The sequence below is a fragment of the Ranitomeya imitator genome, chromosome 3, assembly GCF_032444005.1.
Source record: "Ranitomeya imitator isolate aRanImi1 chromosome 3, aRanImi1.pri, whole genome shotgun sequence".
Lineage (NCBI taxonomy): Eukaryota > Metazoa > Chordata > Amphibia > Anura > Dendrobatidae > Ranitomeya > Ranitomeya imitator.
This window is the reverse complement of record NC_091284.1, coordinates 26,132,529-26,159,775: the sequence shown is the minus strand read 5'-3', so window position 1 is coordinate 26,159,775 and position 27,247 is coordinate 26,132,529. Positions and strand designations below refer to the sequence as shown.

General features: G+C 47.8%; 1 protein-coding gene across 2 annotated transcripts; it reads left to right on the top strand.

Moving 5' to 3' along the window:
- MAEL (maelstrom spermatogenic transposon silencer) lies at positions 1-27,227 on the top strand. 2 transcript variants are annotated; one of them, XM_069760598.1, is made up of 13 exons: positions 12-208; positions 3,231-3,344; positions 5,885-5,954; positions 6,456-6,596; positions 10,519-10,674; positions 11,515-11,556; positions 11,664-11,791; positions 12,687-12,741; positions 20,171-20,312; positions 21,179-21,241; positions 22,160-22,295; positions 24,897-24,954; positions 25,037-27,227. In XM_069760598.1, the coding sequence occupies exons 1-13, from the start codon at positions 77-79 to the stop codon at positions 25,138-25,140; spliced, it is 1,341 nt and encodes a 446-aa protein (XP_069616699.1). In that variant the 5' UTR covers positions 12-76; the 3' UTR covers positions 25,141-27,227. The 2 variants fall into 2 exon arrangements, with proteins under 2 accessions (XP_069616700.1, XP_069616699.1); XM_069760599.1 differs by lacking the exon at positions 6,456-6,596 and having other exon boundaries at positions 1-208.
- Positions 27,228-27,247: the final 20 nt, after the last annotated feature.

Sequence of the window (27,247 nt, the reverse complement as noted above, 5' to 3'; positions counted from 1 at the left end):
CAGGGCGGGACAGTCCTGTGCGGAGCGGCGGCCGGGGCCATCTTCCTGTGGAGTGTCCGGAGCAGCAGGACGTGTCATGCCGAACAAGCGGGCGTCCCGGAACGCGTACTTCTTCTTCACCCTGGACATGATGCCGGAGCTCCGGCGCCGCGGCTTCCAGGTGTCCGGAGTGAAGGAGGCCATACCGCTGTGCTCCGGGGACTGGGCGGTGAGTGTGGGCGGCTGCGGAGCACCGGGGGTCTGCACAGTCACCAGCAGGAACAGCACAGGGCACATAGTGTATACACAGGTCACATGTGCAGGAAACACCCCCAACTGCCCCCCCCCCCCCCCATCCATCACCTCCCCCCATCCATCACCTCCCCCCAATCCTCTCTCTCCCCCAATCTGCCCTCCTCTCTCTCTCCCCCCCCAATCTGCCCTCCTCTCTCTCTCCCCCCCCAATCTGCCCTCCTCTCTCTCCCCCCCCCCCCCCAATCTGCCCTCCTCTCTCTCTCCCCTCAATCTGCCCTCGTCTCTCTCCCCCCAATCTGCCCTCCTCTCTCTCTCCCCCCCCCAATCTGCCCTCCTCTCTCTCTCCCCCCAATCTGCCCTCCTCTCTCTCTCCCCCCAATCTGCCCTCCTCTCTCTCTCCCCCCAATCTGCCCTCCTCTCTCTCTCCCCCCAATCTGCCCTCCTCTCTCTCTCCCCCCAATCTGCCCTCCTCTCTCTCTCCCCCCAATCTGCCCTCCTCTCTCTCTCCCCCCAATCTGCCCTCCTCTCTCTCTCCCCCCAATCTGCCCTCCTCTCTCTCTCCCCCCAATCTGCCCTCCTCTCTCTCTCCCCCCAATCTGCCCTCCTCTCTCTCTCCCCCCAATCTGCCCTCCTCTCTCTCTCCCCCCAATCTGCCCTCCTCTCTCTCTCCCCCCAATCTGCCCTCCTCTCTCTCTCCCCCCCAATCTGCCCTCCTCTCTCTCTCCCCCCAATCTGCCCTCCTCTCTCTCTCCCCCCAATCTGCCCTCCTCTCTCTCTCCCCCCAATCTGCCCTCCTCTCTCTCTCCCCCCAATCTGCCCTCCTCTCTCTCTCCCCTCAATCTGCCCTCCTCTCTCTCTCCCCCCAATCTGCCCTCCTCTCTCTCCCCCCAATCTGCCCTCCTCTCTCTCCCCCCAATCTGCCCTCCTCTCTCTCTCCCCCCAATCTGCCCTCCTCTCTCTCCCCCCAATCTGCCCTCCTCTCTCTCTCCCCCCAATCTGCCCTCCTCTCTCTCTCCCCCCAATCTGCCCTCCTCTCTCTCTCCCCCCAATCTGCCCTCCTCTCTCTCTCCCCCCAATCTGCCCTCCTCTCTCTCTCCCCCCAATCTGCCCTCCTCTCTCTCTCCCCCCAATCTGCCCTCCTTTCTCTCTCCCCCCCCCCAATCTGCCCTCCTCTCTCCCCCCCCCCAATCTGCCCTCCTCTCTCTCTCCCCCCCCAATCTGCCCCCTCTCTCTCTCCCCCCAATCTGCCCTCCTCTCTCTCTCTCCCCTCAATCTGCCCTCCTCTCTCTCTCCCCCCAATCTGCCCTCCTCTCTCTCCCCCCAATCTGCCCTCCTCTCTCTCTCCCCCCAATCTGCCCTCCTCTCTCTCCCCCCAATCTGCCCTCCTCTCTCTCTCCCCCCAATCTGCCCTCCTCTCTCTCTCTCCCCTCAATCTGCCCTCCTCTCTCTCTCCCCCCAATCTGCCCTCCTCTCTCTCTCCCCCCAATCTGCCCTCCTCTCTCTCTCCCCCCAATCTGCCCTCCTCTCTCTCCCCCCAATCTGCCCTCCTCTCTCTCTCCCCCCAATCTGCCCTCCTCTCTCTCTCCCCCCAATCTGCCCTCCTCTCTCTCTCCCCCCAATCTGCCCTCCTCTCTCTCTCCCCCCAATCTGCCCTCCTCTCTCTCTCCCCCCAATCTGCCCTCCTCTCTCTCTCCCCCCAATCTGCCCTCCTCTCTCTCTCCCCCCAATCTGCCCTCCTCTCTCTCTCCCCCCCAATCTGCCCTCCTCTCTCTCCCCCCAATCTGCCCTCCTTTCTCTCTCCCCCCCCCCCCAATCTGCCCTCCTCTCTCTCCCCCCCCCCAATCTGCCCTCCTTTCTCTCTCCCCCCCCCCAATCTGCCCTCCTCTCTCTCTCCCCCCAATCTGCCCTCCTCTCTCTCTCCCCCCAATCTGCCCTCCTCTCTCTCTCCCCTCAATCTGCCCTCCTCTCTCTCTCCCCCCAATCTGCCCTCCTCTCTCTCCCCCCAATCTGCCCTCCTCTCTCTCTCCCCCCAATCTGCCCTCCTCTCTCTCTCCCCCCAATCTGCCCTCCTCTCTCTCTCCCCCCAATCTGCCCTCCTCTCTCTCTCCCCCCAATCTGCCCTCCTCTCTCTCTCCCCCCAATCTGCCCTCCTCTCTCTCTCCCCCCCAATCTGCCCTCCTCTCTCTCCCCCCAATCTGCCCTCCTTTCTCTCCCCCCCCCCCCAATCTGCCCTCCTCTCTCTCCCCCCAATCTGCCCTCCTCTCTCTCTCCCCTCAATCTGCCCTCCTCTCTCTCTCCCCCCAATCTGCCCTCCTCTCTCTCTCCCCCCAATCTGCCCTCCTCTCTCTCCCCCCAATCTGCCCTCCTCTCTCTCCCCCCAATCTGCCCTCCTCTCTCTCTCCCCCCAATCTGCCCTCCTCTCTCTCCCCCCAATCTGCCCTCCTTTCTCTCTCCCCCCCCCCCAGTCTGCCCTCCTCTCTCTCTCCCCCCCCAATCTGCCCTCCTCTCTCTCTCCCCCCAATCTGCCCTCCTCTCTCTCTCTCCCCTCAATCTGCCCTCCTCTCTCTCTCCCCTCAATCTGCCCTCCTCTCTCTCTCCCCCCAATCTGCCCTCCTCTCTCTCTCCCCCCAATCTGCCCTCCTCTCTCTCCCCCCAATCTGCCCTCCTCTCTCTCTCCCCCCAATCTGCCCTCCTCTCTCTCTCCCCCCAATCTGCCCTCCTCTCTCTCTCCCCCCAATCTGCCCTCCTCTCTCTCTCCCCCCCAATCTGCCCTCCTCTCTCTCCCCCCAATCTGCCCTCCTTTCTCTCTCTCCTCCCCCCAATCTGCCCTCCTCTCCCCCCCCCCCCTTTCTGTCCTCTTTCCTGCTCTCACCCCTACATTACTCATCCTTCCTCACTGTCTTGCACCTGTCCCGCTCCTCACATCTGCCCGGCATCGGACCAGTGCGTCAGCCGCCAGTGCTCTGCGCTGTTTCTGCATTTTTTTCTTATTGTAGCTGCTGTCTGCTGAGGAAAAGGAAAAATATGCTGAAAAAGCCAAAGAATGGCGGAGCCGAGATCCCGGCCCCTCGAGACCCGATACTGACGGGGGAAGCTTTTATCACGAGAAGGTGAGACCTTTATAGAAGTACGGTGCGTCCTGCACTCCAGCTGCTCCTGTCTCTGCCCTGAGTGCTCCGCCAGCAGAACATCGTGCTATAACCACACTGCAGTGACCGCTCCGCCAGCAGAACATCGTGCTATAACCACACTGCAGTGACCGGTCCGCCAGCAGAACGTCGTGCTATAACCACACTGCAGTGACCGCTCCGCCAGCAGAACGGCGTGCTATAACCACACTGCAGTGACCGCTCTGCCATCAGAACGTCGTGCTATAACCACACTGCAGTGACCGCTCCGCCAGCAGAACGTCGTGCTATAACCACACTGCAGTGACCGCTCCGCCAGCAGAACGTCGTGCTATAACCACACTGCAGTGACCGCTCCGCCAGCAGAACGTCGTGCTATAACCACACTGCAGTGACCGCTCCGCCAGCAGAACGTCGTGCTATAACCACACTGCAGTGACCGCTCCGCCAGCAGAACGTCGTGCTATAACCACACAGCAGTGACCGCTCCGCCAGCAGAACGTCGTGCTATAACCACACAGCAGTGACCGCACCGCCAGCAGCACCTCACGCTATAACCACACTGCAGTGACCGCTCTGAATGCAGAACGTCGTGCTATAACCACACTGCAGTGACCGCTCCGCCAGCAGCACATCGTGCTATAACCACACTGCAGTGACCGCTCCGCCAGCAGCGCCTCGTGCTATAACCACACTGCAGTGACCGCTCCGCCAGCAGCACCTCATGCTATAACCACACTGCAGTGACCGCTCCGCCAGCAGCACCTCGTGCTATAACCACACTGCAGTGACCGCTGCGCCAGCAGCACCTCGTGCTATAACCATACTGCAGTGACCGCTCCGCCAGCAGCACCTCATGCTATAACCACACTGCAATGACCGCTCCGCGTGCAGAACGTCATGCTATAACCACACTGCAGTGACCGCTCCGCCAGCAGTACGTCGCGCTATAACCACACTGCAGTGACCGCTCCGCCAGCAGCACCTCGTGCTGTAACCACACTGCAGTGACCGCTCCGCCAGCAGCACCTCGTGCTATAACCACACATAAAATGCTGGGCACAGGTGATTCCCACCACCTGACGGCCCACCCGAATCGTAAGCAGAGCTTTGAAGACCGATTACAGGATATGGGGGACGGGTCTTTGTTTTGCTTGGCAGGGATATAATGGAAGTCCCATCATCTATCATGTTGGCAGAATGCTGATAATGGGGAGCTGCACCCTGAAATAGAGTGTATGACAAGACCTAGATTTGTAAGACTGGAACGTGCGTCAAAAGTAGACTTGTGATTAGTTCAGAAAGACCTTTCTTTACATGGCTTTTGTGACTGGACAGGGAGTCTCTGGGTTTTGGGCCACTAATCCAGTAACAAACGTTGGGTTTCCTGATTCTTCTTGGAATGTGCACGTTGTAGCATCAGACTGAAGTCGACAAAACCACGAACGAAGGAGCAAATGTGGAAGCAAGGAGTAAAGTAACATGTGACAGACCAGAAAGTCTTAGGCCACGTTCACATTTGCGTTGCGTCGGGCGCAGCCGCGGCGACGCATGCGTCATGCGCCCCTATATTTAACATGGGGGGCACATGGACATGCGTTGTGTTGCGTTTTGTGACGCATGCGTCTTTTTTGGCGCAAGCGTCAGGGCGCAGAGGACGCTGCATGTTGCATTTTTTTTTTGCGCCAAAAATCATGCTAAAAATGGATGCATGCGTCACAAAACAATGCGTTTTGCATGCATTGTGCGTTGCGTCGCCGACGCAACGCCCAACAACGCTGATGTGAACGTAGCCTTACACCTTCGATTCCTCACATTTCTACTGTCAGCTTTACACCACGTGGACCTTCCCAACAGCTTCATCGGGTGTCTCCTGGAATGGCTTACGATAGCTCTGTTTGACACCATCATGTGTGTTTTGCAGAGTTGGTACACGTCCATACAGGGCAGAGCCTGTTCCACAACTAATCTAAGCCAGAATGTGACAAAAGCTAAGTGACACGGCAGTCCATCATTACTGTAAGATATGAAGGTCAGTCATCTCAGAAAATTGCTAGAACCTTGAAGGAATCCTCAAGCGCCGTCATGAAAATCAATAATGGCTATGATTAAAATGGCTGTCATGACGACCACTCCAGGAAAAAAAAACAGACCAAAAATTACCTCGGCTGCAGAGGATAAGTTCATCAGGGTTTCCAGTCTCAGAAAACGAAAATTAGTAGCACCTTAAATAATATCCCTCATAAATGATTCACAGATGTCCAAGTAGCAGACACATAACATTGTGAGAAGGCTACGTCAGAGGACATGGCCTGCACAATCTCCCGACCTCAACCCAATGCAGATGGTTTGGGAAGAGCTGTAGGCAAAGTAGGCGACAAGTCTCTGCACCTCTGGGAACAACTTAGACTGTTGGATCAAGGAGACACCTGATAAAGCTGCCGGAGAGATGTCGGGGGGGGGGGGGGGTAGGGGGTACATGTGCGCAGGTTATTACTGATGACATGACTGTCCTTATACAGGAGCTCTCGTCCAACGCCTGGGATAGTGGAGACGACAGAGGGCAACACTGGAGTCTCAAGAAAAGTGAAGGTATGAACAACCTCACACGACCTCCGGATGCAGCATGTCACTTTTCATCAGTTTTTACAGCATTTTAAACCCATTGAAAGCAATAAGTAGTGTAAAAAAAAATAGTGAAAAAAAACTGCAGGTGTCAGGTTTTGTTGCGGTTTTTTTTTTTTCCAAAACCTGATTTAAGTTGAAGTAGATTTTTTTTTTTTTTTTTTTTTTTTTTTTTTATGCAGCAAGCTTTATCAGCATGCACAAGAGACAAAGGTACCCTGACAAAAAGCACAGCAAAAACTAAGCAAAACCTGCTCTTTGTAAGCAGCTTTAAAATTTAGCATAAAAAAACCCCCTGCAAATCACAACGTGTGAACATAGCCTTACGCTCCATGCTGCAACGAGGGAATGTAACATTGCAGGTGTGAACATAGCTCTAGAAAATCTGTTATCAAGAAGTTGGGTTTGGGGACAAATACATAATTATTTTAGAATAATAAAATATATATATTATTTTTTTTCTTAAAGGAATTTTTCAGCCTCAGCAAGAACAGGATGTTCTGCTCAGAAATTGGGTCCAGTACAACTTGTCGTCTCGATTCCCAAATAATCACGATCTGATGGGAGACATAAGTGCTGGCAGTGCAGGAGCACAGCAGAAAGTTGAAGGTCCAGGATATTACAGTTTTGCCACTTTTTTTTTTTAGCGAGTATTTTTGTGATTACATAACATGATATAATAGCCACCTCTCATATCCCCTCACTGGTCCTGCTGCAATGGTGTTGTCTACATAGTGTAGGGGACCAGTTAGGTGACCTGCTCCGCACTGGGAACAGTTCTAGATTTATCACCAGTAAGTGATATCGGACCTGCATCATTGCTGTGCCCTGACAGTACGTCTCTCATTAACCAACTTCCTTGCCATGCAATATTATGTTGTAGATAACGTGGATCTGCGAGGACTAGGACTGTAGAGTATTCAGGATATCATATGTGCAAACTGAAGTGGAAGCACCAGATGTATGGATAGAACAGGAACAACAGACATGTATAGGCAAACTGGTAACTTGCTTGCAGAATTGCAGGCGCACACAAAAATAGGGATTTACGGTATATGCAAACTGGTAACTTGCTTGCAGAGTTTTGTGATTACACAAATAGCAGAGAATTATAGGCAAGCTGGTAACTTGCTTTCAGAAGCATGTCTACTCACGAGAATAGTTTAGTTGCAAATGTGAACAGCATCAGGACAGCAGAGGCAAGCTTGTTAACAAAACTCGACATAGCAGTGCTATAGCACCAGGAACTTCTGGACTGAGCTGGGAAATATTTTGGTTGCAGACACCAGTAGCTTTGAAGATGATTGGCAGTAGCATAAATAAAGAGGAAGATAAAGTAGTCTAGGAAAAGCACTTGCTAGCAGAGTGCGCAGTGGGCGACCTTCTGAGCCGGCTTTTAAAAGGCTCAAGATGACGTCGGTGGTACTTTCTGGTCCACCATAGTAACCTGGCACCGACAAGCGTGCAGCCATCCAAAGAAATGTGAGGGAAAACCCAGCACTGGAGCAGCCATGCTTCTCCCAAAAGAGTCTGTAAGATGAAAGTTTACTTGGCATGATTTTTCTCGAGTGAAATTGGAGTATTAATATCTTCTGTTGGTAACAGGTCCACAATGTTTATCAGTGCGCTTCTTTATGCTTTACCCTCATCTGCTATCAAATTGGAGCGCATCTCCGTCCAGATGTCACGGGTGTCCTGAGAGAAATCACTGTTGGAAGACGTTACTGATGCATTTGGCAGAGGAAGACAAGACTCTTCGACCATTACGGTGACAAAGGGAGATTTCTGAAAAGAATCAAACTGAAATGTTGTGGTTGAGTTCGGCCCAAAGAATCAAATCCGGTTTTATTATCTTGCTGGTAATTAGAGAATGGCATTGCTTCATTAGTCCTCTTAGTTTGCTCATTACTTGAAGGCTGGAATTTTGAGACCATGGAACCTTAAATTTTCTTTGAGGAACCCTTGGCTAGCTGTGGAGCAGATAGAGGTGCTGTTAGCTGACCAAAACGAGACCTCTTGGAAAAACTGTCCACCATGAGAGAGTTGGTGGTGAACTCTTGAGCTTGCGAAGATCAGTAGCAAAGTCCTTGGAAATTTCAGCCCAAGCTTCTTGTGGAAGAGGTAGTGGTAGAAGACGACCAAGAGGCGTTTGACGTGTAGATTTGAACTGTGCACACTGGAAAAGATGCCACAAACTCTTCGACATCTTGTTTCCATCAGAGGCCACCAATGGAAATGGAAGAGAATTTCTGTAGTTTGTTTAACTTCGAGGTGGCCAGAAAGAAGAGATTAGTGGATCCAATTTCAGACCTTGTGCGGCGTTTGAGAACGGAGTCGAAGTAAATGGAGAAAGAATAAGTTCAAGTTCGGTTATTCGTGAGAGGACGTCTTCAAAGGCATCACTTGGATCAATGGATTAGAAAGGGCATCAGCCCGTTTTTTTGTTTTTTTTACCCCAGCTGGACAGAAGGTGAGGATGAAACCACAAGACTGTCCATCGAGCTTGATGGAGATTCAACCTACGGAATGACTGAAGGTATTCCAGATATGATCTGGAACTTTGGCTCTTTCCAGTTGATGTCGCCATTCCTTTTTAGAACTGATTTTATAGGTAAGTTATTCCTCTGTCGGAGAGAATTTCTTGCTGAAGAAACCTCCAGAGATGTCTAGCTTGAGAAGAATTTTGAGACGCAACGGCTCCCGCACCAGTTGCATCCACTTCAAGCTGAAATGGCCTGTCTGACATCAGGGTGGTGCAAACCCGGAGTGGAGGGAAAAACAATATTTAAGTTGCTTGAACAGCAGAATCCGGGCAGTTCCAAGAATTGGTGTCATTCCAGATGAAGAGCGAACGCTTGGGAGTAGGTTTTTAATGAACTATGATAATTTGCAAAGCCTAGCCAACCCAAAATAGCAAATTCTTTCTCTGGGTCTCTGCGCAATCCTCCAGAAAAGACGATCTATCCAAGAAACAGCCATTCATGACACCCAACGTTTTTCCAGTATGACATAAAGATGATTATTTCTTAAAAACGGAGAAGATGTGAAGACAGAGTCCAGGTCTCTGCAGAAGGTTACGATGTCCTCCAAATAGATTAAGACGTACCGGTACAGGACATCGCAAAAAGTGCCAATGTGAATCCCAGTGGTCTGTAGACTGTCTGAGACCTGTCTTTTGTTTTTTCCAAAGAAGAAGCCTGCAGCTGCTGGAATCAATGAAAGCGTTTCCAGTGAACTCTGAGGAACCAAAGAAAAATGGACAAAGGTATAAACAGTTTGTCTTAAGTAAAAGAATTACAGGGGTTATCCAGGCTTGGGACAAAGGTCTCCAGTCATTATGGGACTGCAGACCGCTGAATCGTGACAGTACTCGTTGCACACGCTGTCATGATTCCTTAGTATTACTGGTGCGAACGGACAGTCTCGTGACTCTGTTTGCGATTTGCATATTTGCGGGAATTGAGTAGCTCAACAAGTCTTGTTGGCATGTGACCGCAAGAATGCAAATCGCATACATGTCACATGACCAACCACTTGAATTGCGGGGAATTGACCGCGTGGGCACCATGCTTATGATTCTCCTACACAAACCAAACGATGCACAGTGGCTGCAGGCTTCTGTCCCAAGCCTGGACTACCCCACTTGACCCAAAGGCGATCCCTCTTCTATCTGAGGTCTGAAGTTTCCTCGATAGGCCTTGAATTTTGGCATAGACTGTGTAAGAGAGATCCTTTTCACCATAAAGTCCTTCGTCAGGCAAGGAACTTTTGGCCGGCGACTATTTCTTCCGTCCAGTTTGCATGGGTTCCTGTACGGCCTCTCTTGGTGCAGCTGCAAGTTACCCTCATATGTAGTACACGAGAATCTGAAGTTTTCTTCGTTGACTTCCAGCAATAGAAATTGAGACATCAAAGGAAGATGGTAAATCTCGTACCACCAAGATCTCATCTGATTAAAGCAGCGCATATGATGGCAGAAATGTCCCAGGCCAATTCCGAAAACAATAGCGAAAGAGAGAGCGGCACTCCAAGAGAATGGTGCACAAGTAGGGTCCTAATGCTACTGTTCCTTTTGGAATCCATGGCCTCGCTATTATGAGACTTGGTGACATGGATTCTCTACTCCATAGGTCAGGTCAGCACGGTCAGAGGTGATGATGCATAGGAGCTGGAGAACACTTGGCTCAGCAAGGGGACAAGATGGCAGAGCAGGAAGCACTAGATGTAGCGGAACCAAATGTACGGATAGAACAAGAGTGATCTATAATCAAATTGGTGTCTATCTTGCAGAATACACAGGAATAGCAGAGATTTATAGTCAAATTGGTAACTTGCTCGCTGATGAGTGTAGCAGAGTTGCATAGGGAAGTTGGTAACTTGCTTGCAGAGATGTGATTACTATCGATGAATGAACGTGCTCGGATAAGGTGTTATCGGGAAAGGAAGCAAAACCCGGCACTGGAGACAGGACAATATTTTCGGATCCACTTGTGACTAATGACCACACATTACTGCCTTCTTTATTTTGTAGATTTGGACAAATGTGTGATTTACATCATTAATATATTAAGCCACGGAGAGATGCCCATCGTGTGTGATCAACGCTTCGTTCCCTGTGAGATCGGCTGCGTGCGCTACTCGCTGCAGAGAGGCGTTATTGACTCCTTCCACGAATTCATTGATCCAGGTGAGGAGCCATCAACAGACGGAAGATCGAGGAGGTGTCATTTTTTTATTCGTTATTGTGATACCCTTAAAGCATTGATTTTTATTTTTTTGGGGGGGGGGAAGTGGAGGGCAAAAAAGCAACTCTGCCCCTTTTTTATTTGTATTTTTTATTTTCATATTTTATACTTTTTTATGTATATTTTTGGTGATGCCAAATAAGTTTTTTTTTTTTTTTTTTTTTAGATTTTTCTACCTACGTTTTTGGTTGAAAAAAGAAATTAAAATGTTTTTATTTTACTTTATATCTTTGTGATATGAGTTTTAGTTTTGAAAGGGATCATTCAGTTAACCAGTGAAACCGTAAAAAGGAAAAAAAAAAAAAGGCAAATACGGTGAAAGAAAATAGAAGAAAAACCCTGAACTTCGCCATTGTTTTTGGAGTATTGTTTTTACGGCAATTTTTCCTGTGAAAATAACCATGGTAATATGATTCTCCTGGTCGGTACGATTACTGCGATGCCAAACTTGTATAAAAAATAAATTAGTCTCCCAGCTGCCGTGATTGCGTTGAGATGCTTCCGCAATAAGTGCATGAAATGGTGCGATTCCTGGCTGCACGCAGTAAATGCCACTGTGTGAGATTGACAGCGCCATTTAAGGGTTTAACGGGAGCGATCGGACCTCGGCTTCATAAATACTGACCCGATGTTTGACGTACCATTGCACGCAAATGTTGGGAAGTTGTGTTCTGGTCAGTCCTTGGTCGTAAGGGTAGGGGATGTGACGCGGGTCTCCTGGGGCCACGTTAGACCACACGTTACATGCATTGAGCACCGTCTCCCCATTATTTCCTCCGCAGGAGAGCTGCCGCTTGGATTCCGCTATCACTGTCAGGCAGGAAGTAAGTGTCTTGTATCCCGTAGCGTCGTCCACCTCCTGCCGCGTCGTCCACCTCCCGCTGCCACTCCTTTCTATGGTACGTATGGCTCCATTTTTGCTTGTTTCCAGGTGCGGCCACACATCAGATCCCCGTGACTGGATTTGAGCTTGCAAGCAGAGATTACCACAACCTCTTCCGCTCCCTGTGTGACTTTGTGTTTCCCGCCGCTAAACGCTGCACTTCACTTTACTGCAAGGTTCGTACCATTCACACCACATGGCGGTTTTTCTCTGCGCCATCTCTTTACATGCGCCATTAAAGACTTCGGCCGTCTTTTTTCTTTCGCTCAAATCAACAGTACTTTCAATAAAGCTCTAAATTTAGGATGGGTTCACATGTGCATATTTTACTGTCTGTGTACAGACCTCAATGCCCAGAATTAATTTAAAGCCTTAAAAGCCACCCAGACCTGGTATTGTGATTCGATGCTGGATTCACAGCAACACTGCTGCTGTATATTGCTCTCTGGCTACTTTCTAGTAAGTGCTTTATCTAACCCAGTACCAGATTCACAACTACACAGTTCAGAACTGCTGTATATGGTCTCCTAAGCTGCAACTTTCTTGTGTAATAGCTTACCCAGAGCTGGTTTCACAGCTACACTGCTCAGAAGTGCTGTGTATCTTCCTTGCAGCAGCTTTTTAGTAATTGTTCTGTCTCGCCCCAGAGCTGGATTCAGAGCTACACTGCTAAAAACTGCTGTATATTTTAGATTCTGCAGCTTTTTAGTAATCTGTCTCGCCCCAGAGCTGGATTTGCTGCTAAACTGCTCAGTGTTGCTGTATACTGTTCTCTACGTTCCAGTAAGTGTTTTATCTCGCCCAATGTCGGATTCACAGATAAATTGCTCAGAACTGCTGTATGTCTTCCGTGCTGCAGCTTTTCAGTAATTTCTCTTGTCTCACCCCAAAGCTGGATTCACAGCTACACTACTCAGTATTGGTGCATCTAGTTTCCACCAGAGGCAATTGAAAAGTAGGGATAGTCTGCAGAGGGAAAAGCAGGAAACAAGTCATGTAGTGGCCAGAAATCGTGTTATTCCTCATGTTCACCCACAACAGGTTGACTTTGATGTTTTTCTTATATTTTAGAAAAATGAAATGCACAGAGTGAGATGGTGTCTGCAGTGGCTGGCCGTGAAGGCTGGTGAGTATGTAGTCACGTGTTCCCTACCACCAAGGTGCTCATAAATGAGCTTCAGAAAATTCTTATTGACCCTTTCACATCTGAGACCATTTTCATTTTTGCCCCACCTTAGCTCGTTTAGTCCTCCATGCACACAGCCATACGAGGTTGTTTTTTTGTTTGTTTTTGTTTTGCAGGACGAGTTATAGTTTTATATGACACTGTTCATTCTACAATAAAATGTGCTGAAAAACGGAAGTGCCTGTCTTCTGAGGCCCCTAGGGTCTTGTTTTTCTGTCTCTTTTTTTATCTTTTGCATTTTTGGGGTTTAAAAAAGTGCATTTTATTGCATCTTTTTTGGGAGCTGAAGAGGCCAAAAACCTGCAATTCTGACTTGTAAAATTTTTTTCCTTTATAGCAATCAAAGGGATTGTTCACTATATTACTAGCGTGGAAAATTATAAACAGCCTGTGCTCAACTCCGGTGCCGGCGCTGTTCCAGCAACACCGAGGGCTCCAGCGGCCGCTTCACTCTCTGCCCTCAGATGAAACACCGGGAGAAACTCGGGAAGGAGCAGCAGCAGCGGTCACTTCTCCTGGATGTCAGCTTCATCTGAAGGACGTGAGTGAAGGGGCTGCTGATTGGCTGCAGGGGTCATGTGTCAGAACGCCATGCCAGACCCCACGTGACTGGAACAGCGCCGGAACCGTACCGGAGTCATGGGGATGAATATACTAAATGAGACGGGGATAAGTAATGTATGTACACAATGACCACCAGCAGAATAGTGAGTGCAGCTCTGGAGTATACCACAGGATGTAACTCAGGATCAGTAATGTAATATATGTACACAATGACCACCAGCAGAATAGTGAGTGCAGCTCTGGAGTATAATACAGGATGTAACTCAGGATCAGTAATGTATGTACACAGTGACTGCACCAGCAGAATAGTGAGTGCAGCTCTGGAGTATAATACAGGATGTAACTCAGGATCAGTAATGTATGTACACAGTGACCACCAGCAGAATAGTGAGTGCAGCTCTGGAGTATAATACAGGATGTAACTCAGGATCAGTAATGTATGTACACAGTGACTGCACCAGCAGAATAGTGAGTGCAGCTCTGGGGTATAATACAGGATGTAACTCAGGATCAGTAATGTATGTACACAGTGACTGCACCAGCAGAATAGTGAGTGCAGCTCTGGAGTATAATACAGGATGTAACTCAGGATCAGTAATGTATGTACACAGTGACCACCAGCAGAATAGTGAGTGCAGCTCTGGAGTATAATACAGGATGTAACTCAGGATCAGTAATGTAATGTCTGTACACAGTGACTGCACCAGCAGAATAGTGAGTGCAGCTCTGGAGTATAATACAGGATGTAACTCAGGATCAGTAATGTATGTACACAGTGACTGCACCAGCAGAATAGTGAGTGCAGCTCTGGAGTATAATACAGGATGTAACTCCGGATCAGTAATGTAATGTATGTACACAGTGACTGCACCAGCAGAATAGTGAGTGCAGCTCTGGAGTATAATACAGGATGTAACTCAGGATCAGTAATGTAATGTATGTACACAGTGACTGCACCAGCAGAATAGTGAGTGCAGCTCTGGAGTAGAATACAGGATGTAACTCAGGATCAGTAATGTAATGTATGTACACAGTGACTGCACCAGCAGAATAGTGAGTGCAGCTCTGGAGTAGAATACAGGATGTAACTCAGGATCAGTAATGTAATGTACGTACACAGTGACTGCACCAGCAGAATAGTGAGTGCAGCTCTGGGGTATAATACAGGATGTAACTCAGGATCAGTAATGTAATGTATGTACACAGTGACTGCACCAGCAGAATAGTGAGTGTAGCTCTGGAGTATAATACAGGATGTAACTCAGGATCAGTAATGTAATGTACACAGTGACTGCACCAGCAGAATAGTGAGTGCAGCTCTGGGGTATAATACAGGATGTAACTCAGGATCAGTAATGTAATGTATGTACACAGTGACTGCACCAGCAGAATAGTGAGTGCAGCTCTGGGGTATAATACAGGATGTAACTCAGGATCAGTAATGTAATGTATGTACACAGTGACTGCACCAGCAGAATAGTGAGTGCAGCTCTGGGGTATAATACAGGATGTAACTCAGGATCAGTAATGTAATGTACACAGTGACTGCACCAGCAGAATAGTGAGTGCAGCTCTGGGGTATAATACAGGATGTAACTCAGGATCAGTAATGTATGTACACAGTGACTGCACCAGCAGAATAGTGAGTGCCGCTCTGGAGTATAATACAGGAGGTAACTCAGGATCAGTAATGTATGTACACAGTGACTGCACCAGCAGAATAGTGAGTGCAGCTCTGGGGTATAATACAGGATGTAACTCAGGATCAGTAATGTAATGTATGTACACAGTGATTGCACCAGCAGAATAGTGAGTGCAGCTCTGGGGTATAATACAGGATGTAACTCAGGATCAGTAATGTATATACACAGTGACTGCACCAGCAGAATAGTGAGTGCAGCTCTGGAGTATAATACAGGATGTAACTCAGGATCAGTAATGTAATGTAATGTATGTACACAGTGACTGCACCAGCAGAATAGAGTGCCGCTCTGGAGTATAATACAGGATGTAACTCAGGATCAGTAATGTAATGTATGAACACAGTGACTGCACCAGCAGAATAGTGAGTGCAGCTCAGGGGTATAATACAGGATGTATCTCAGGATCAGTAATGTAATGTATGTACACAGTGACTGCACCAGCAGAATAGTGAGTGCAGCACTGGGGTATAATACAGGATGTAACTCAGGATCAGTAATGTAATGTATGTTCACAGTGACTGCACCAGCAGAATAGTGAGTGCAGCTCTGGAGTATAATACAGGATGTAACTCAGGATCAGTAATGTAATGTATGTACACAGTGACTGCACCAGCAGAATAGTGAGTGCAGCTCAGGAGTATAATACAGGATGTAACTCAGGATCAGTAATGTAATGTGTGTACACAGTGACTGCACCAGCAGAATAGTGAGTGCAGCTCTGGGGTATAATACAGGATGTAACTCAGGATCAGTAATGTATGTACACAGTGACTGCACCAGCAGAATAGTGAGTGCAGCTCTGGGGTATAATACAGGATGTAACTCAGGATCAGTAATGTAATGTATGTACACAGTGACTGCACCAGCAGAATAGTGAGTGCAGCTCTGGAGTATAATACAGGATGTAACTCAGGATCAGTAATGTAATGTGTGTACACAGTGACTGCACCAGCAGAATAGTGAGTGCAGCTCTGGAGTATAATACAGGATATAACTCAGGATCAGTAATGCAATGTATGTACACAGTGACTGCACCAGCAGAATAGTGAGTGCAGCTCTGGAGTATAATACAGGATGTAACTCAGGATCAGTAATGTAATGTATGTACACAGTGACTGCACCAGCAGAATAGTGAGTGCAGCTCTGGAGTATAATACAGGATGTAACTCAGGATCAGTAATGTAATGTGTGTACACAGTGACTGCACCAGCAGAATAGTGAGTGCAGCTCTGGAGTATAATACAGGAGTATCTAATACAGGAGAAAAAAAGGGAGCTTACAGATATCAAATATAAAAACTACAAAATTTATTAAGATACTAACAAACACATACTAACAAATACACACATAGAAATAAAATAAGGACACTAAGAACCATCCCTATCCCCCATCTAATCCAATGAGTAATGTGATATACACAAACGGTAGAGGAAGAGACCGTGTGCCTATATGGACAATGGGTCAATGTAAGCCATAAACCTCACAGAAGTACATATGAGGTACAGGATAGCAGCACAAGTAGCGCTGAAAAGTACTATCCTAAAAGCGATCCAAAGTCCAGGGCATACTAACAAGAGATCTACCAGACTGCCAGTAATGTAACTGCCACTGGCGTAAAGAAAGCAGTACAGATAATCTCCAGTGGTCCCTCTTACCCCGGTATAGAGATGGATAACGTTAGGCGAGACCCCCGACGTACGTTTCGCTCCAGCGATCTATTAGCTTTCTCAAGGGGAAGTGTCCGTACTCCACCACAAGCCTTATATCCACTGTTTCCGGTCACATGAGGAGCACGTGACCCGGAAATCAGCAGGGACTGCCAATACACGGCGCATGCGTCAATAACCCCCGGCGCCGCAACCACCCCGCCCGGCCAGCCTCCAACGCCGAGTGAATGGGAGCATGGAGTGACCATGACACCCAGTCACCGGCCGAGGACGCCAAGCGGCCGGACCAAGGAGGGGCGGAGCCAGGAGGGAAAGTCCGCACGCGCACTGCAGACCCAAACCCCACCACCGCAGAAGGCATAACATCTAATACCAATACCGATACAGATACAATGACAGTATAAAGACCCAAAACAGCTATCACATGACAATATACATAAACACAGTATCCAATAATATAGAGAACACATAATAGATCTGTAGGAGAAGCTTCTGCATGCCGGTGTGTGGTTGAAGTATTCAGAGGATACGAAGGGCATCATATAGAAGACTATAATAAATAGGAAAAAGGCACAAGTTACACACAATATTTAAAAAGAACATAAAAAAGGTGAAGCAGACACCTTATAACAAAGGGGAGAAACAGATCTAACCATGGGCTACAAGAACGGGGCAAAATTAAGAGCTTCATTGAGGCCCCCTGGTCTGGTGGTGCCCAAAGTCACAATCCATCTAAGCTCTCGTTGGGCAAGAAGTTGTTTGATATTACCACCTCGTATGCCCGTGTGGACAAGGTCTATCCCCCTTACCATAAACTCACTCGGATTACAATCATGATATTTATAAAAGTGTTTTGGTATAGTTTTTAATTGGGAGACATCCTCTGCCGTCCTGGCCGCGCCAATGTCCCGCACGTGCTCCCTCACCCTCACTCTCAACTCGCGTGATGTTAAGCCAATATAAATTAAATGACAGCTGCAAGTAGCATAATAGATAACGTTTTTGCTACTGCAAGATATAAAATGTCTAATTTCAAAATTTCTTTTGCCGTCTGCTGAGGAGAATGAGGAGCTGCGCAGGACATTGGCGCAGGCAGCACAGTGTCCACACGTGTAGCATCCCAAGGTGCGGCGTACTGAACCGAAAAGAGAAGTCACAGGGGCCACGTAATGGCTCTTAACCAGAAGATCTTTTAAATTTCTTGCCCTCCTCGGGGTCATCAGAGGGTGATCGGACAGGAAGGGACTCAAGGAGGGCTCAGTGCTAAGAATCCGCCAATGTTTATTCAAAATGGTACGTATACTGTCCCACTCGTGATTGAATTCAGATATGAATCGTATTGATTCATCTGTCCTTTTTGCCTTTTTTGAATATAACAACCGATTACGTGGGGTGTTTTTGGCCCTGTTATACCCATATCTCACACACCGATGGCTATATCCCCGCTGTTCAAAACGTGTTTTTAAATCACTAGCCTGACGTTCAAACGTGTGATCATCCGAGCAGATCCGCCTAACCCGGAGGAATTGTCCGACCGGGACGGCCCTAATTGTGGCTTGACTGTGCCCTGAGGTAGCATGAACCAAAGCATTAACCGCCGTGGTTTTTCGAAAAACCTCTGTCGCTATAAGTTGATCATCCCCTACCCTCAGGAGTATGTCCAGAAAATCAATTTCACGGGGGTCACACTTATAGGTTAATCTGATATTAAACGTATTAGTATTGAGCACAGTCATAAAATCCCCGAGCTGCTGTTCCGTTCCACGCCATAAAAATAAAACATCATCAATATAACGCCACCAGCACAGCACATGGTCGGCGGCCTCCCCCCCAGCACCACCAAACACCAACCTCTCCCAAAACCCCAGAAAGAGGTTGGCGTAAGCCGGCGCACAGGCCGCCCCCATGGCTGCGCCGCGTTTCTGATGATAAAAACAGTCTTTAAAAGTAAAAAAATTATGCGTCAGAACGAATTCCAGCAGCTCGAGGATAAGCTCACACAATGGGCCGTCCAGGTCGGAGGCCTCCAGGAAAAAACGGGCCGCCCGTAGTCCATCGGTGTGATCGATGCACGTATACAGGGCCTCTACGTCCGCTGTAACCAATAGGACGTCCTGGTCCACAGAGACTCCGTCAACCCTCGCCAGGACGTCCGTTGTGTCCTTGACAAATGATGGAAGTGTTTCCACCAGATTCTTAAGGTAGAAATCAACAAATTTACATATCGGGTCACATAGCCCCTGTATTCCAGACACAATAGGACGTCCCGGAGGGTTGACTCGGTCTTTGTGGACTTTCGGAAGAAGGTAAAATGTCGGTACTTTTGGGAATTTGACCGTCAAACCATCTAAAACCTTCTTGCTGATTGTTCCCTCCTCGAAGGCCCTATCAAGGATAACCTGTAACTGCACCGAGAAGGAGGCTACCGGATTATGGGAAAGCCTGGAATAAACGCTAGCATTACGCAGTTGTTTAAAGGCCTCTTTTTCGTACATCTCCACCGGCCACACCACGATGTTTCCCCCTTTGTCTGCGGCCTTGAATACCACATCACCAAAGGACTGAAGCTGTTTGATAGCCTCCCTTTCTTTAAATGTAAGATTATCAAAACGCCTCCTTGTGGAGAGCTCCCTAAAATCCTCCGTCACTAATTTAGTAAACACCTCCACTGCGGGGCACAAAGACAAAGGGGGAAACCTCGTGGATTTAGGAAGAATAGCCGGTGGGAACTCACCTTTTCCAGGAGCCGATTGCTCCTCCAAGAGCTCCTCCAAAATCCGGAGGGCCTCCCCCTCAGTGCAGTCCAGAACGTCTGATCCCTGTCCACCTCTTGAGTGCAATTTTTTGAGAATCAATTTACGTGAGAAAAGGTGTAAATCTTTCAAGGCTGTAAAAAAATTAAACCCATTAGTAGGTGAAAATGATAAGCCTCTACTTAATACACTCAATTGGCTCTCAGAGAGGACATGGTGTGACAAATATAATACAGGAGGTAACTCAGGATCAGTAATGTAATATAGCAGAATAGTGAGTGCAGCTCTGGAGTATAATACAGGAGGTAGCTCAGGATCAGTAATAATAATATAGCAGAATAGTGAGTGCAGCTCTGGAGTATCAGTGGTGTGGACAAGTTTATACAGAAGTCAACATTCAGCAGAGAAAACTGATGTTAAAATTGCATCATGTAGCCTAGTAAGTGATAGATTGATGGAATCAGGGTCTCTACCCCTACGTTATTTTGCTCTTAGATTAATAGGAAACGTCTGGTGACAGATCCCTTTGATAATCTCCTATACAGGAGCACTATGGGGGCCCTGATGTGTGGCGTTCTGTAGGCTCCTTGGCACCTATGGACCCTCCGCTTGTTGTTTGCGGCCCCTGTCTGGACAGTGCGAGCTCTCACCCCCGTGCGTTCTGTCGTTTTGTCTCTCGCAGGCATGGAGAATCTCTTTGAACTGCAGGATATAGAAAGCCTGATTATCAGATATTACAAAGAGAAACTTGACGAAGAACCGTCAACATCCAGCGTGAATCGTCTGCTGGACGTCGTGCAGTGGGATTATGCCAATAACACCAGGTGAGAGGAGCAGCGCTCAGGCAGCGAGGACGGGCCGCAGAGGTCAGGGCCCGTCAGCCGGAAGGATCGGAAGCTGCACGGAGTCACTGAGGGGATAAATAAAGCTTCACGGTGTCATGACGAGGTCTGACCTGTTCACAAATACGCAGAACTCAATGCTGGGAATATAAAGCATGTAGCAACGGGGTCCGTACAGGACAAGTACGGTACAACCCGAATTCCCAAAAGTTGAAGCGCGGTGGAAAATGTCCTGCAGATGGTGGAATGTTTAGTGTCTTTGCAATTTTGCATCTGGGAATATATTTCAGAAATTGTTTCCCTGTTTTTTTCTGTTTGTTTGTTTTATGCCGTTGTTCACAGATCGTTGACCTCTGACCTCCTTTGCTCTGGAGAGACTCTGCCTCTCTACCGAGCTCTTTTTATACACAGTCCTATGGCTGTTATTCATTACTACTATTTTCTTTTCCCGCCTTCTAACCCCATCCCAAATTTTCTGAGAGGTTTTCCTGCTGTAAATTTCTAAATGAGTTTTCTATATGAAATGGAAAAAAACATTCAGCGTCTGATCCATGCTCTACATTCTGCTGTGAGTAAAAAATACTCTGAAAATATATTTGAGTCCCTGCGGCTGCAGGTCGTGGGGCTGTTCCAACAGCTACAACACATGCAGGGATTTCCAAACAGGTAATCCACGTATTGTGGCTGTCAAACAGCCGCTGGGACTCGAACATATTTTTTTAAGCACGCCGAAATCACTTGGCTAGCAAACGAGCATGCTCAGATAACACCTTATCCCAGTATGTATGCTCATCACTAGTGTCTGTGTGATGGCCGCCAGTAATAACAGCTTACGTCTCTCCATGCAGGTGTAAATGGCACGAGGACAATGACATGTGGTACTGCGCGCTCGCCAGCTGCAAGAAGATCACGTAAGTTATTACTATTTGTATTCTCGTTTCATTATTTGTTCGAGCTTTTAACCCATACACCCCCAGGCCATTTTTTGTGTTTTTTTTTTTTCTTCTCTTTTTCTTCAAATAGCCATAACTCCTTTAATTTTTGCATCCCCTCAGCCGTATACAGGCTTGTTAATTGCTATTAGAGTTGTACTTTTGAACGACACCATTCATTCTACCACATAGTGTACTGGAAAACGGCAAAGAAAATTCCAACTGCGGTGAAATTTCAAATATAAAGTGCATTTCCATAGTTGATTAACAGAAACACCAGGGTGCAGTGAGATAGTAGGAGAAGAAATAAATAGAGAAATCTTTTCGGCCTTTGGACCTTCTTCTTTATTGATCTGCCAGAGGGGGGGAAGGAGACTGATTCTGTCCAGAGGGGGAAGGAGACTGATTCTGTTCAGGGCACGATCAACGTCAAAAAATGCTAAATGTTTCTGATTTATATAGTAGTCTGTGGTCCGCTGGTCAGTAGCCCCGCAGGCCGGCTCCTACCTGTCGCCATTGGCTCCCCTGTTGGCCTGCCACTATCATACACCAACAGTGACAAGTTTGGTATCGCCAGAATCGTACTGACCCGGGTAATATTGTTACCAGATCATTTTTACAGCAGACTGAACTTGGTAAAAACTAAACTCAAAAGCAGCGCCGTTCCACCATTATTATTTTTTTGTCGAGTGAAAATTAATCATATTTTATCTTGGAAGAAGGGGAAGGAAAACCGAAAGAGGAAAAACTAAAAAAAGTGACGAGTTCATCTGCCTGGTGAAGGCATTCACACGTCAACAACATAATGCGATCCCGGCATTTACACCTCTCGTCTCCACTGTCAGGCACCGTCTCGCTGACGTAGATCCTTTATTTCTTCCGCCTTCTGTTTTGTAGCTACTGTATGAGCCGTGCGCTGGCCTCCGTGTACGACGTGGTCCTTACACCCACTCACTTGCCTAATCTGCAGACAAACGCGACCCAGAAGTCTGAAAACGGTAGAACCGTTATCGTGGATGCGAAGAGATATCAGGTCATTGTCATTACAGGTTAACTGTGATATAAAACATCTGCTAAATTGTGAGACTAAAAAAAGTAAACTGTGAAGCACCGTAGGTGAAATAATCCTACACATCTTCTATAGAGTGTGTGTATATAATTTATAACAGCGATACCATTGTGAATGCAGCCTATCCACACTATCCATCACTAGAGAGCGGGGACATCACTGAGAATGCAGCCTATCCATCACTAGAGAGCGGTGACATCACTGAGCATGCAGCCTATCCATTCACTAGAGAGCGGTGACATCACTGAGAATGCAGCCTATCCATCACTAGAGAGCGGTGACATCACTGAGAATGCAGCCTATCCATTCACTAGAGAGCGGTGACATCACTGAGAATGCCTCCTATCCATTCACTAGAGAGTGGTGACATCACTGAGAATGCAGCCTATCCATCACTAGAGAGCGGTGACATCACTGAGAATGCCTCCTATCCATTCACTAGAGAGCGGTGACATCACTGAGAATGCCTCCTATCCATTCACTAGAGAGTGGTGACATCACTGAGAATGCAGCCTATCCATCACTAGAGAGCAGTGACATTTTATTTATTTATTATTATAGCGCTATTTATTCCATGGCGCTTTACATGTAAGGAGGGGTATACATAATAAAACAAGTACAATAATCTTGAACAATACAAGTCACAACTGGTACAGGAGGAGAGAGGACCCTGCCCGCGAGGGCTCACAATCTACAAGGGATGGGTGAGGATACAGTAGGTGAGGATAGAGCTGGCCGTGCAGCGGTTTGGTCAATCGGTGGTTACTGCAGGTTGTAGGACATCACTGAGAATGCAGCCTATCCATCACTAAAGAGCGGTGACATCACTGAGAATGCAGCCTATCCATTCACTAGAGAGCGGTGACATCACTGAGAATGCAGCCTATCCATTCACTAGAGAGCGGTGACATCACTGAGAATGCAGCCTATCCATTCACTAGAGAGCGGTGACATCACTGAGAATGCAGCCTATCCATCACTAGAGAGCAGTGACATCACTAAGAATGCAGCCTATCCATTCACTAGAGAGCAGTGACATCACTAAGAATGCAGCCTATCCATTCACTATAGAGCGGTGACATCACTGAGAATGCCTCCTATCCATCACTAGAGAGCGGTGACATCACTGAGAATGCAGCCTGTCCATCACTAGAGAGCGGTGACATCACTGAGAATGCAGCCATTTCCATCACTAGAGAGCGGGGACATCACTGAGAATGCAGCCTGTCCATCACTAGAGAGCGGTGACATCACTGAGAATGCAGCCTGTCCATCACTAGAGAGCGGTGACATCACTGAGAATGCAGCCATTTCCATCACTAGAGAGCGGTGACATCACTGAGAATGCAGCCTATCCATCACTAGAGAGCGGTGACATCACTGAGAATGCAGCCTGTCCATCACTAGAGAGCGGTGACATCACTGAGAATGCAGCCTATCCATCACTAGAGAGCGGTGACATCCCAGAGCATGCAGCCTATCCATTCACTAGAGAGCGGTGACATCACTGAGAATGCAGCCATTTCCATCACTAGAGAGCGGTGACATCACTGAGAATGCAGCCATTTCCATCACTAGAGAGCGGTGACATCACTGAGAATGCAGCCTATCCATCACTAGAGAGCGGTGACATCCCAGAGCATGCAGCCTATCCATCACTAGAGAGCAGTGACATCACTGAGAATGCAGCCATTTCCATCACTAGAGAGCGGTGACATCACTGAGAATGCCTCCTATCCATCACTAGAGAGCGGTGACATCACTGAGAATGCAGCCATTTCCATCACTAGAGAGCGGTGACATCACTGAGAATGCCTCCTATCCATCACTAGAGAGCGGTGACATCACTGAGAATGCAGCCTATCCATCACTAGAGAGCGGTGACATCCCAGAGCATGCAGCCTATGCATTCACTAGAGAGCGGTGACATCACTGAGAATGCAGCCTATGCATTCACTAGAGAGCGGTGACATCACTGAGAATGCAGCCATTTCCATCACTAGAGAGCGGTGACATCACTGAGAATGCAGCCTATCCATTCACTAGAGAGCAGTGACATCACTGAGAATGCAGCCTATCCATCACTAGAGAGCGGTGACATCACTGAGAATGCAGCCTATCCATCACTAGAGAGCGGTGACATCACTGAGAATGCAGCCTATCCATCACTAGAGAGCGGTGACATCACTGAGAATGCAGCCATTTCCATCACTAGAGAGCGGTGACATAACTGAGAATGCAGCCTATCCATCACTAGAGAGCAGTGACATCACTGAGAATGCAGCCATTTCCATCACTAGAGAGCGGTGACATCACTGAGAATGCAGCCTATCCATTCACTAGAGAGCGGTGACATCACTGAGAATGCAGCCTATCCATTCACTAGAGAGCAGTGACATCACTGAGAATGCAGCCATTTCCATCACTAGAGAGCGGTGACATCACTGAGAATGCAGCCTATCCATTCACTAGAGAGCGGTGACATCACTGAGAATGCAGCCTGTCCATCACTAGAGAGCGGTGACTTCCATCTACATAATCTAATTAATGTTTCTTGTTCTGCAGAAAAAAGCGGATCATCAGTTCGTTCCTGACATTGGAAACTTTGCAGCCGCCGTCGGAGGTAATGCAGATATCACATTATGGTTTATGGTTAGACTGGTTTCTGGCAGGAGGATGAAATCTTTTTTTTTTTTCTTTCTTAGGAGAAAGTTCTCCGGGAATGAGGGGGGTGGTCGCTGCCCCCATCAGCACGGCCCGAGGGCGAGGAATACTGCGGCTGTTAGCGGATTCGACAACCTCGTGTTAAGGGCCGCCTTACAGTGTTGTTTTGTTTTCTCCCTTGTTGCATATTTTGGAAGCTCCTCGCGACCTTGTTTCCTATGTTATACCTGACGGCCGCACGTTCTCTCGGCGTCGGAGATACGTTTTAATTTGTCCAGTGAGAGCCGACAGAACTTTATTACATCGGTGCATATTTTCTCTATGTTTAAGGTTTGTTTAAAGACGGGACAAAAGACTTTAAAAAGCTAAAGACACAAGTCCACCGTGATCCAACGGGATCCACAGATGAAGAAAATGGAACGATCATTTTACCGTTTTGTGTACACAGCTCCTCTGCTGTCTACCATCTTGCAGTTCTCTCCTAGCCGTAGTTTTAAGCAGAGGATGTTGTATTTAAGGAGCAGGGGCTTTCGCCAGAGTTTTGTTCTTAGTTTGTAACGTCGCTGACGCACAGTTTTACCTAGGAACCGTATACTCTAAACGGTAACGTTAGCAATGCTCAAGATTGTTCACAAAGTTGGTTTATTTTTGCATTTTGGATACGTTGGAGTAACAGAATGTGGTTGCAGTGGTACATGTAGCTTTTAGCCACTCGCTGGCTGATTCTGATGCTCCTCGGGGGCGGGGTTTTCCTAACTATTGTAATTTACAGTTACCGTATTTTTTGGACCATAAGACGCATCGGTGTAAAATAACAGAAAAAAAGATTTTTTATAAGATGGGGGTCCGTCTTATTGTCCAAATTTAAGGTATCTCACCAGAGGGCACGCGGTGGTACAGCGGGGTCACAGGAGGCATGGTTCCTTCCGCAGGAAGCTGGCGGTGGCAGAAGTGGGACAATGCTGCAGTCCCAGGGTATCCCAGTGGTGCAATGCTCCGGGTCCGGCGTCGGCGGGGAGGCAGAGCAAGGAGCAGGGTCCCTTCCTCAGGATGCCGGCTGCAGAAATGTGGCGATGCCGTGGCCCGATGTTCAAGGCGAGCAGAGCCGAGGGCATCACCAGTTTCTCGGCGGCTATTTTCCTGAGGCCGCGCGTGCGCAGATAGAGATATCGGTGGGTCTCTGCTTCAGCAAAATGGCTGCCGAGATCTCAATCTGCATATGCGCAGCCTCTGGCGGTCATTGTCCTGAAGCCGGTGGCCGCCGAGATCTCAATCTGCACACGCTGCCTCCGGAAGCCCATGACTTCGGGAAGATGGCCGCAGGGAAACCAACGATGTACCGCGGACACCGAGCCTCAGTATCGCCACACCTCTGCCGCCGCCCGTGCCCTGAGGAAGGTACGTGTTACCCTCCTGCCGCAGCCCCCCGGTAAGCCTCCGTTCACACTATCCCCCATTTTTCTCCTAAATTATTTTTTTGGGGGAAAAGTGCGTCTTATAGTCTGAAAAATACAGTAATAAATATATAAGGTTTACTGCGTGGGTTTTTTATGGTCCCTAATGGTGCGGAGATGATTATAGCCCTATAAAAAGTAGACCTCTATATAAGGATCAGGGTCTGCAATTTTTTTTGGATTACTACAGAAAATGTAAGGATTTTTTTTTTCCCTCAAAAGTAAAGAATGAAACCCCAAAAGATAGAGGCTGCTGCTCTCCGGGGGAGATGTCCTGACCTCCCACCCTCCACATTAATGACTGTTGGATGAGGTCTCTGGAAGTTGAATTTAGCTATGGGTTAAATTTAAAAGGGGGCAAAAATTTGTGCCGTTTAATTTACATTTGTAGATAGCATGTCCATTAAATTTCACACCAGCTCTGCATGGAAACTGGAGGACCTTTTCCTAATTTTTTTTTTTTCCATTTCCTAATTTTTCAAAAATTCTTCTGGTTGCCCTGGGCAACAGACAACACTTCAGCTTCACACTGCGGTCAGACATGTGACCCGACTCCTTAGAAGGGAAATACAAAAACACAAATCGCAACCTCAACGGTCTCCTGGTTGTGTCTGATATGACCGACCCATGAAGAGGACATAATCCTGAATACTGCTTTTATATGTACAGGGAAAAGTCCTCCAAAACTGCCGAGAGTAGGTGGGTCGCACTGAAATGGTGTGTAGGGGGCTCCTGACAGATGTTTTCATGTTCCCGATTTTTTTTATTTTTTTTTTTTTTTCAAAGAAATAAGTTTTT